Source organism: Panicum virgatum, chromosome 5N, assembly GCF_016808335.1.
Source record: "Panicum virgatum strain AP13 chromosome 5N, P.virgatum_v5, whole genome shotgun sequence".
Taxonomy (NCBI): Eukaryota; Viridiplantae; Streptophyta; class Magnoliopsida; order Poales; family Poaceae; genus Panicum; species Panicum virgatum.
The window spans coordinates 12,493,913-12,505,120 of record NC_053149.1 but is presented as its reverse complement, the minus strand read 5'-3'; the positions used below and the strand labels follow the sequence as shown (position 1 = coordinate 12,505,120).

The following is an 11,208-nucleotide window of genomic DNA, read 5'->3' as shown; positions in this document are numbered from 1 at the left end:
GCTCGCGCATGGCCGAGACGTGGCCGAGGCGATGGGACGGGGCGGTGGCGGGCGCAGGCTGGTCGGGGCGTCGTCCTTGGCTTGGCTTGGCCGTCAGGCATCGCCGGCCACCTGTGCCGGCGGCCTCTGCCGCGGCACAGAACAGGGGAGGGTGAGGGAGAGGAGAGAAGAAAGAGAGAGAAGGGGGAGATGAGGGCTGACAGGTGGGCCTCATAGCCATGTGGCGTCCATGTCAGCAAAACCACACTCAAAACCACCAGGATGGCCAAATGTGACCGGTTTTGAGAGTTGGATGGTCAAGGCTACCCGGTTTTGGAGTTGGATGGCCAAAATCAAACTCGGACAAGAGTTAGATGGTCAAAAATAGACTTTACCCTAAATTTTTTTTGAACAAACATATGGCATAAATTTAATGCTATAAAACTCTTCATAAACTCTATTATGATTGGATAAAATTCTGAAACGTCTACCTAGTTTCCAAACATTTCGTTCATTTGTTTCCTCCCGAGAAATCATCACACATTTGTTCGTAGTATGGTTTCCTGGCCAGGCGATTCTTTCAATTATCAATTCTCTTCGTTGGTCACATGCATCGTTTCGCTTGCTAACAACTAACAAAGCACGAGCGAGTCGAGCTGGCCATGTGTCGATGACAAGGCTCCCATGCAGTGGACGAATGAAATTTATAATTGGCTCCCGTGTATAATTCACAGCTTTTGGAATGTTCTCTTTCTCGTTTATTTTGACACCGGCCGTCTTTTTTGTCTCCACGGCATGAACAGGTGACTTACAACAGTCAAGCTTTCGGATACTTTTCTTTAAAAAAAAATTAAAGAAGTGAAACAGAAACTTATTAAAAAGTTATTTGCCACGTGTTGCATTCTGATTGGATAAAGAAACTGATTGATTTATAAGGATGGTATATGTTCTTAACAAAGCCCAGAAAAACCGAACTCCCTAATCGACATAGGAGTATTTCGGTAGTGCTTGCTGCGGCTGCAATGCTACAGTAGCAGATTGGCCTGGTTTGGTTTTGCAAGAATACTAGCGCGCACATTTCCCGAGAAGAGAACCTCGCATGTATGTTGTACTAAATGAAGTCAATTTGTAAAAAAAATTTTAGGGATGGGTGTAACTTTTCACGACGAATCTAATGATGGTAATTAATCGATAATTAGCTACAGTGATGCTACAGTACCATCCTCTAATCGCGCGGCCAAAGGCCTCATTAGATTCTTTAGGGTCACTAACGCGGGGGTTCTGAAGTTGGTTTTGTAAACTGACTTTATTTGACACCATAATTAGTGGTCAAAGTTGTTACTATTCACTAGCGCAGCAAGGACCACCCGGACGTCAAAATAAAATAATTATCAGGGTGGGCCCAATTTTGGGCTGCTTCTGTTGCGCCCAAATACAGATTGGGCCTCTTCGCCTCTTCCTCGGCCGTGACAAAAAGGAAGCCCGGCGCAGAGTGGGCCCAAGCTAGCTGTACAGAGACGAACCCCTCGAAAAAAAACTGTACAGAGACGAAAAGAAAATTCACGTACGGTTGCTTAGAGTTGTGTACTTGTGTAGGAATTCCTAAAAAAAATGTTTCAGTGATGTAATACGGCATGTTTGTTCACCGCCCTCTGCGTCGAGCATACTGTTTGTTAGAGCTGTAAATAAATTTACTGATAAAGTTCTATTTTCACTAAAAAAAACATGCAATAGTTGTCCAAACTGATAAAGTTACAGTATGCTACTAACGCAGTGAGAAACTGAATTCTTTTTTATACAATTGAGAAACTGAGGATGAACCGCTGCCTTTTTTATCCGATTTATCACTGATGTGTCCCAAAAATTCACATCATATATATAAACATTCTTTTTTTTAGGTAATATATATAAACATTCTGTTCTGGCTGAGATAAACAGATTGTGCCATTTTCCGCCGTTCCTTTTCAAAGATGTCGAATCATGGAGCATTATTACAATCAAGATAACCGTTGGTGTGTGCAGCAAGTCACATGAGCAATGTTTCTCATTTTTCTCATGTCATCAGGTAAGCCGGATTCCTGCGCGGTGCTAGGGAAACAAAAATATAGGATTGTAATTTGATACTTCAGATCAAAGAGTGAAGAAATTTGTAGAGAATTGTTGATTGTGTAGTCCATATGACATGAGAACGCCATTTGTTCAAAATTGCAAGCACCCTTCCCCTCCCTTCTCCATGCTCAAATCAAATGGGCATTTCGATGACAGACAGTTTAGCTGCAGTACCGAACCACCATACTCCCAGAGTCCCCACCGAAGACGAAGCAGAGCATTCAGAGTTCAGAGGCCCACCGCCAAATTCCATCGTTCCTTGCTTCCCCCAAAATCGGCCGTCTAATTTGCTCAAAGGCGGCCACATTTCTGAAGCCAGCATCGATGGCACAATTTATTCATCATGTCATGGAAAGCAAATCGGAAACGGAGTAGTGGTACATCGACGGATCCGATCCAATCAGGCGCCGGCTTCCGCGTCGTCGGCGACGCGGACGAGCTGCTTGCCGACGTTGCGCCCGTGGAAGAGCCCGATGAGCGCCCTGGGCGCGCTCTCGAGCCCCTCGGCGACGTCCTCGACGTAGGCGAGCGTGCCGTCGCGGATGTAGGGGAGCACCCACGCCTCGTACTTGGGGTACAGGTGCTTGTGGTCGGGCTCGATGAACCCCTGCAGCCGGAGCCGCTTGGCGACGACGGCGGAGAGGTTGCGCACGGCGTCCTTCTCCCCGTCCTTGAGGTTGTACTGCGAGATGAGCCCGCACACGGCGATCCGGCCGTGTGCGCGCATGTTGAGCAGCACGGCGTCCAGCATCGCGCCGCCCACGTTCTCGAAGTAGATGTCGATCCCTTCCGGGAAGCACCGCCGGAGCGCGGCGGCGAGGTCGGGCTCCTCCTTGTAGTTGAACGCGTCGTGGAACCCGAACCTGGTGCGCAGGAGCTCCACCTTCTCCGCGGACCCGGCGCTGCCGACGACGCGGCACCCGGCGAGCCGCGCGAACTGGCCCACCAGCTGGCCCACGGCGCCGGACGCCGCGGAGACGAACACGGCCTCGCCGGCCTTGGGCGCGCAGATCTCGTGGAACCCCACGTACGCGGTGAGCCCCGGCATGCCGAGGATGCCCGTGTAGTAGGAGAGCGGCACGCCGCCGTGGTGGGAGATCTTGGCGAGGAACGCGGTGGTGGGGGGCCGGACGACGCTGTAGTCCTCCCAGCCCGTGATGCCCCAGACGAGGTCCCCGGGGGCGAGGCGCGGGTCGGAGGAGTCGAGCACGCGGGCGACGCCGTAGCCGGTGATGACGGAGCCCGGGACGAAGGCAGCCGTGTAGGACTCCCGCAGCGGGCGCGACATCTTGGGCCGCATGTAAGGGTCGCAGGAGAGGTAGAGGTTCCGGACGAGGACGGACCCGGGGGGCTTGTCGCCGGCCAGGCGGAGGGGCACCTCGGCGCCCGGGAGCAGCTCCATGTGCTCCTCGCGCGGGTACCCCTCCACGTAGTCCTTCAGGATCACGCGCCGGTTCGTCGCCGTCGCCGCCATCGTCGCCTGCTCGAGCTCGATGCCGCGTTCGGTTCAGTTTTGGCAGTGGTGTCTGAGCAAATTGATGACGCGTGGTTGCACAAAAAAAAAATTGATGACGCGTGGTGGGGATTGCGATTGCGATTGCGATTGCGATTGCGATTGGTGATGTACTGATGTGAATTATTGGGGCATCTCCAACGACTCCGACTCATCACGATTTCTGAATTTGAGTCTAAATTCACGAGCCTATCAGAATTTGACACTTCTGTTACAATAACATGTAATATGATCTGGAAATTTATTGTCTCAACTCAGCTTCCTTTTTGAGTGATATTTCTGTTAAACAAGGCAAGGGTTCATCCTCAGTTTCTCATTTTATTCAAATCAACGGCCGACAATTTTTTTGGGTTTTTTTAGGGGGGGGGGGGGATAATTGCAGGGAACGGTGGAATTTTGGCGGCGGGGCTTTCAAGGCTCTTGTTTGATGGGGGATTGGGGAGTGATGTCGTGATGACTGCATACTGATAAAATTTTTGGAATCTAAACATAGCCTTAACCTCCTGTATTCATGTTCTTTAAGTCTATCGACCGAAAAAATGTTCTTTAAGTCTTACTTTTTCATTCATGTCAGGCAGGGTTCCTAATTCTCAGCGAAAAATTCTCTCTTATGTGATGTGGACTACAATAAATCAATTATTATTCTTTTTTACTTATGGAAAATAAAAAAGAATCAAAATTTAATGCTGAATCCAAGTAAAAGGCCCTTTATGAAGATTTCTGCTCAATTGTCGCCAAAATAGGTCGAACAAAAAAAGACGAATCCTATAAAGATGCAATATGGAGTCATTTGAAACAATTCCTATAGAACGTTTGGGCAAAGGAATTTTGGTTGAGTGTCAATGTGAGACAGACTTCATAGGGAAAGAAATATTACATAGCAACCAAACAATGCTTCTGAACCATTTCTTTCGCATGATGATAGAGTCTTTGACATGCAAGGTTTTATTTATGAACAATGCTTAATAACTGCTTCTGAACCATTTCTTTCGCATGATGGTCAGTCGGCAGGGGTGGATCGACGGGCTGGAGAGAAAGAAGAAAGAAGAAAACCATGAATAAAGGAGAAAGAAGAAAAAAAGAGAATGAAGGAAGAAGAAAAGAAAATAAAGATCCCTTAATTTTACATCCTTAATTTGCTACTGGTCAGCCCAATACACCAAGGCGAGAAATACGTTATCCTACTGCGTTGCTTGTCCTATGTATGAAAAACCTGACAATGATGTTATGGCCTGATCTGCTCTAAATTTCTGACCGATCTAGACCAGAAACTGCCTGTCTGCCTATAGGTTTGTTTTGATTCAAGATTTCCACTTCACATGCGAGTGGGATGGATCTTCTCTGCAGAGGACGACGACGATTATCCCGTCCAAATACAATGAACCTGTAATGCATTTATCTCGTACCAAAAAAAAAACAAGAAGATGGAAATCTCAACCTGGAGCGGCATACGTGTATCCTAAGAAGAAAAAAAATGCATGGACCAAGTTTGCAAACAGCTGAATATTTTTTTTCGAATCAAATCACCGAATACAATTTTTTATTTTATTTAAGGAGGAGGACGGACCAAAGTGCAGCGAGGAGTTGTCGTCGTCCTTCCTCCCTTGGCCGCCGAGTTGTCGTCCTCCTCCTCCTTTTGCCTTTTAGCTTTGGTCCCAGGTGATGGAGCGGGTCGTCTCATAATTTACCGGCGCAAACCCAATTGACCCAACACGAAACGAAAAGCCAGCCGGCGGGGGGTGCCAGCTGCCAGTGCGCATCGCCACTCCACTCTCCAACCACCCATACCGCCGAATCTCTCCTGCTAGTGGTAGTGGCAGCCGCCCTCGAAGCCGCGCGCGAGTGATGGCGTCGTGGTCGTCGCCCTCCGCCGCCGCCGCGGCCTCGGCCTCCTCGGGCGCCCGATTCGGCCTTCTCCCCGGCCGGGCGCAGCGGCAGCCCGTCCCCTCCCCGTCGCTGCCCCGGGGAGCCCCCAACCCCCGGCTCGTCCTCAGCCGCGGCCCTGGCTTCCTCACGCCCACTGGGTCCGCTTCCCCGTCCTCCTCCTCGAGATGCCGCGCCGTCGCCGCCGAGGTCGAGGGCCTCAACATCGCCAACGACGTCACCCAGGTACTCTTCGACGCCCGCCTATCGTTGGTTCATGGCCTGTTCATTCGTTTCCCTAACATAGATATGCTCCAGTGCTAGGACTGAATATGATAGACTAGGCGGTAGAGTTGCATGCAACTTTTTTTTATCAATCCATAATAGATATTACGCTACTAGTTATGATCTTAAGATGATTCAGTCAAAGGAATTGCAAACGGGGGGTAATAAGGATGCAGCAACTTTTGTTTTGATTGTCAATTGCCCATCCGCAGCTCATCGGCAAGACGCCAATGGTGTATCTCAACAACATCGTCAAGGGCGCTGTCTCCAATGTTGCTGCTAAGCTTGAGATTATGGAGCCCTGTTGCAGTGTCAAGGACAGGTACGCTCCCATTTCCTTTTCTTGTCTTTGTGGGAAGATTGGCCTTTTTGGTAGAGCTAAACAGTTCCAACCCAGTTTGGTTCCAGGATAGGATACAGTATGATAAATGATGCCGAAGAGAAGGGCCTGATTACTCCTGGAAAGGTAAATTTTCTGCATAGACATTTTCTTTTCTTTAATATGTCACCCTGCATAGTCATATTGATATAAATGGAATTCCCGAAAAAAATTATACTCATAAATCATAATTGAAACTAATCCTAACCAAATGCGACTACATATGTATGAGGTACATAATTGAAATCATGTCTAGTTTTTCCTTTCAGCTTACCCTGAAATGACTTGTTTTCTTGTCCCCTATTTCTGCTGATCTGCTCAGAGTGTGTTGGTGGAAGCAACAAGTGGAAATACAGGCATTGGTCTTGCCTTTATCGCTGCTTCCAAGGGATATAAGTTGATATTGACAATGCCTTCATCAATGAGTATGGAGAGAAGAGTCCTACTGAGAGCTTTTGGTGCTGAACTTGTCCTTACTGATGCTGCAAAAGGGATGAAAGGGGCCTTAGACAAGGCCACGGAGATTTTAAATAAGACCCCCAATTCATACATGCTCCAGCAATTTGATAACCCTGCCAACCCAAAGGTAACAGGGAGAACTGGCCAATTGGTTCTATCTATAATTCTATATGTCCACTCTGTTTCTAAAATCTAAACTACCTGCCCAATGTTTGTCTTTGTTTGTTTACAACAGGTACATTATGAGACTACTGGGCCAGAAATCTGGGAAGATTCAAAGGGAAAGGTGGATATATTCATTGGTGGAATTGGAACAGGTGGAACAATATCTGGTGCTGGCCGTTTCCTGAAGGAGAAAAATCCTGAAATTAAGGTTTCTTTACATTTCGCTCAAACAAAATCTGCTTTGTTGCATGTGCTTTATTGTCCTTATACAATTACCTGTATTTAGGTTATTGGTGTTGAGCCTTCTGAAAGTAACATACTCTCTGGTGGAAAACCTGGTATGCTTGTGAGTTGTGATCGTACTTCCTTATGTCCCTGTCAAACTTTTGCTCTTTCCTTACAACTGTTATCCTATTGTAGGTCCTCATAAGATTCAGGGAATTGGGGCAGGATTTGTTCCAAGGAACTTGGATAGTGATGTTCTTGATGAAGTAATTGAGGTATGAGCATAAACTAGTCTTATATTTTCTTCAATTTAATCTGAAATTTAATACAAAAGCATGAAAGAAGGTTCATAAGTCAACTTATATCTGCGTATGGCATGCATAGAACAGTATTTACAGAAGTTTATTTGCATTATTGCATAAGCTACATAATTCTTTGCTTTGGCTGATAACCCAATCTTTTGCTCTGCCTTGTACAGAAGAGATGTGTCATTGCCACAGGGTTCTGTTTGTTCCTCTTTATCTCATTGTTTATACCTTACTGTTATGCTGCAGATATCAAGTGATGAAGCTGTTGAGACAGCAAAACAGTTGGCTGTTCAGGAAGGGTTACTGGTATCATAACTTGACACTTTGATGCCTTTTATTTTAGTCTAGGACATTATTTTGGCGTGTCATTCTTTTTGAGACATTATCCCTTAGCTGCAAGCATTCATCTCCTTTTTTTAGAGGAAGGAATCTTTATTGATAATAAGTTTAGGCCTGTGCTACAAACCTATACTTGCAGCCATTACGAAAGAAGAAGAAGAAAAAGAATGAAACTCGGTAGGCTCTAAGCAACATAAAATCTCAAACTCGACATATAGCACAAATCCACCTACCAGTCCTTTTCAACTACAAAAAGAGCTTCCAAATCTTCTGATGAAAGCAGACAAATCATGAGGGACGTGACAGCTACTGTCCTGTTTTTTCCCATGCCAATGTTTTGAGATCTCGATAGAATCAGTTTATAGGCAGTATCCTTGAGCCAATTTACTGTTTCTTTTCATTTAACAATAGTGGATTAGGGGGTAAGTAGTAGAAACCTGGACTTTTGTGCACCAGATCATAGGCTTCTCCTCTCAGTCTATAGTAGAAACCTGGACTTTTTGTGCACCAGATCATAGGCTTCTCCTCTCAGTCTTTCTCCTTTATATCAAAAAAGGAACCACAAATTAGCACAGCTGGAAACACTCAGCATGATGTGTGATTGAATGCATGTGAAGTTAGAAATTAACAAAGCCATTTTCCATGATGTCACACTTGGTAATGTTGGATATGCAGGCAAGCTCATCATAGTTTTTGAAACGAAACTGAGAATCTTGTGCCATTTTAAGACATGTGAATCTTGTGTAGGTTGGAATCTCTTCTGGAGCAGCAGCCGCCGCTGCCATAAAAGTTGCCAAGAGACCAGAAAATGCTGGAAAGCTGATAGTGGTAAGTACAGAATTGTCATTTCTGCTATCACCCTTTGGCAAATATCCTTTGTGATTATGACAAATCACATTCTTTTGGCTCATTTTCTTCAGGTTATATTTCCAAGCTTTGGTGAGAGGTACCTTTCATCTGTCCTCTATCAGTCGATAAGAGAAGAATGCGAGAACTTGCAGCCTGAGCCATGAGTGAGCCCTTGGTCTTAACAGCATAATAAATGTTTCTGAAATAAGATGCTTGGTCAGCATTTGTGCCTCTGAGAAGTGTTACACCACTCCACATGGCATCATTTGGCACTGTCATCCTTTTGCCACTAGTACCGGACTTGATGAGGCATGTGGAGAAATATCCACAACTCTCCAATATTGTTTCCTCTAACAAAACAGAAACACTTCTTACATGTCTATACGATTCGGTCTGATTTGGTTGGTAACTGTAGACAACATCTTGTCCATGAATTTTCAAAGTTAAACAAATGTCAATTGGCTGAAGCAGGTGGATATGTTATATACTCTCTCTTATTTTTCTTGTGTGTATCACTATCAGAGCATCATGCATCCCAAACAAGTGCCAATTGGGTTGAAACAGGATGCATCACAGCATTCCATATCTGGTTTTTTGGCATATGGCAAGCACGATAAAGCGTGTTCCAGATGGCAAGTCAAGAAGGGAACAGCTAGTAACTAGTATGCAATCATGTGCGTATTCATTTGTGTTTTGTTTTTCTTTCATGCGATGATGACATGGACGCCGAAGTGCTGGTGTCTTCCGTTGGATGATGTAACGGGTGCATATTTGATTATGGCCGTTGGCTGGAAAGGGATTAATTGCATCTAGATGGATAATGGCCATTTCCTGGGCACTGACGCATTGTATATAGGCAATTGAGATGCAGCACATGCGCGGTCCTTTTATGTGAGCCTGGAAGTCTGTTGGGTACGGACACTCATGGTGCTTGGATTTCTGTTATTTTTTTTCTTATATACTCCATATAAATGTAAATGGCGCATGAAATTTTGTTGCGCACTTACATGCATGGGCATGACATGGCCAATGGAAGGAAAAAAAAACACAAAATATGAATATCTGGCTACTGGGGCGTACTCTTTTGGGGGTTGCATTTTTTGGTTTCAGCAACTCCGTTTCCTAAGTCAAACGATACGTTCGATGTTGCGCCGTGGGTACTGACTCTAGATATTTATCTGGGAGAGGGATGCCGACTCCACCAGCCAAGCCAAGCCGCAACACTATTTCCGGTGGAGAATTTCATGTCGCCGATTTATCATCTAAAAGGATGTTTGATGAATAAGACAAGTCCTTCAATGAAAACATCTGACCCTCAATGGTACTTTCAACCAGGGTTTTAAATCCCGACCGGAATCGGTGCGGACCGGTTCCGGCCGGTTCCAAACCGGCCCAAATTTAAAATTCAAATTTGAATTTAAAAAAAATGAAAAATTCTCAAAAATTTCCTAAAAATACTTCAAGTTGCGACGAATCTAATGGTGTCAAATTTTTTCAAATATTCGTTCATTTAGTATACTTTGCGAGCATTTGAAGTTAAATAAAAAAAAGTGTGCATACAAAAGTATACAAATACAATGTAAAATATGTTATACATTGTATTAATGTAAAATTTATACAAAAGAGGGTTGGAGGGTTCATTTAGGCTAAAACATGTTATACAAACATTCATTTAGTATACTTTGCGAGCATTTGAATTTAAACCAAAAAAGAAAAAAACTTTGAATTTGGCCGGTTACCACTCAAACCGACCGGTTACCACTCAAACCGGACCGGTTTACTGATCTAACCGGTGGAAACCGGTTGAACTGCCGTTTTGGTTTGAAATTTGAATTTGGCCGGTTTTTTCCGGTAACCGGTCAAACCGGTCCGGTTTACCAAAATCGGCGGGCGGCGGTTCGGTCCGAACGGTCGGTAAAAAAATCCTGCTTTCAACAGGTTTCACAGCGTTAAAAACAATATACACCCCACTCATTCAGATGGAACGCTTTTCTCCCTCCATAATTTTCTGCCATGTTATCATTTTTACTTTACCTATAAAATTTTCATCGGGAATGCCCTATCACGCAGTGTGGTTGCATCTTTTGAGTCGATGTTGAAGCATGTTATCGCTTACAATTATCTATTTAAAAAGCATAAAGTACACGAGCTCTCTTCTTTAAACTATATTAGTTATGTTGTAGCTTAACTTTAAACTTAGCAGTAGGCCTACATTATCGCCCGTTCGATATATGCGACAAGTTTAGAGACTGCAAGGTGGATTGTCAAATTGATGGTATTGACTTTACTCCATCGAATGAAAGTGAGATAACAACATGGTGAAAGGTTTCAGTTGGTTAGCTGACACTTGTCACCACAATTTGGTGGTTCCCAAATTAGTTGCATAACCATGCCAAACTCCAAAAAAAAGATTAATTGGATCTATACCATTACAATTATTCGAGTTCACTGATCTGCCATTACAATTCATCTATTCCGAACTGTACCATCACAATTTTACAACTCTTCAAAACATACCACTACTTACCCCTTCGATGTGTGTCTTAAAATCTGTGGACCAAAATACCCTCGTCTTCTTCCTCCTCTCATCCCTTCCTTCCTACCCCTCTCTCGCTCCATGACCGAGAGCCCCCCCCCCCCCCCCCCCCCCCGGCCTGTGCCCCTCCGTCCCGCGCCACCGCATGGCCCCGTCCCTGTCGCTCTCCTAGCCGCTGCTGCGGGCTCGGCGCCTGCGG

The 11,208-nt window shown here is 45.2% G+C and overlaps 2 protein-coding genes across 2 annotated transcripts; one reads left to right on the top strand and one right to left on the bottom strand.

The window, feature by feature from the left end:
- Positions 1-2,084: 2,084 nt before the first annotated feature.
- On the bottom strand, positions 2,085-3,648 carry LOC120676508 (2-alkenal reductase (NADP(+)-dependent)-like). Its single transcript, XM_039957834.1, has one exon. It carries the CDS (start codon positions 3,560-3,562, stop codon positions 2,489-2,491), a length of 1,074 nt encoding a protein of 357 aa, XP_039813768.1. The 5' UTR covers positions 3,563-3,648; the 3' UTR covers positions 2,085-2,488.
- A 1,759-nt stretch (positions 3,649-5,407) lies between these two features.
- LOC120676501 (cysteine synthase-like) lies at positions 5,408-8,963 on the top strand. The gene is made up of 10 exons (XM_039957820.1): positions 5,408-5,710; positions 5,962-6,071; positions 6,158-6,215; positions 6,451-6,714; positions 6,823-6,960; positions 7,039-7,090; positions 7,173-7,252; positions 7,532-7,591; positions 8,372-8,452; positions 8,545-8,963. The coding sequence occupies exons 1-10, from the start codon at positions 5,447-5,449 to the stop codon at positions 8,635-8,637; spliced, it is 1,200 nt and encodes a 399-aa protein (XP_039813754.1). The 5' UTR covers positions 5,408-5,446; the 3' UTR covers positions 8,638-8,963.
- Positions 8,964-11,208: the final 2,245 nt, after the last annotated feature.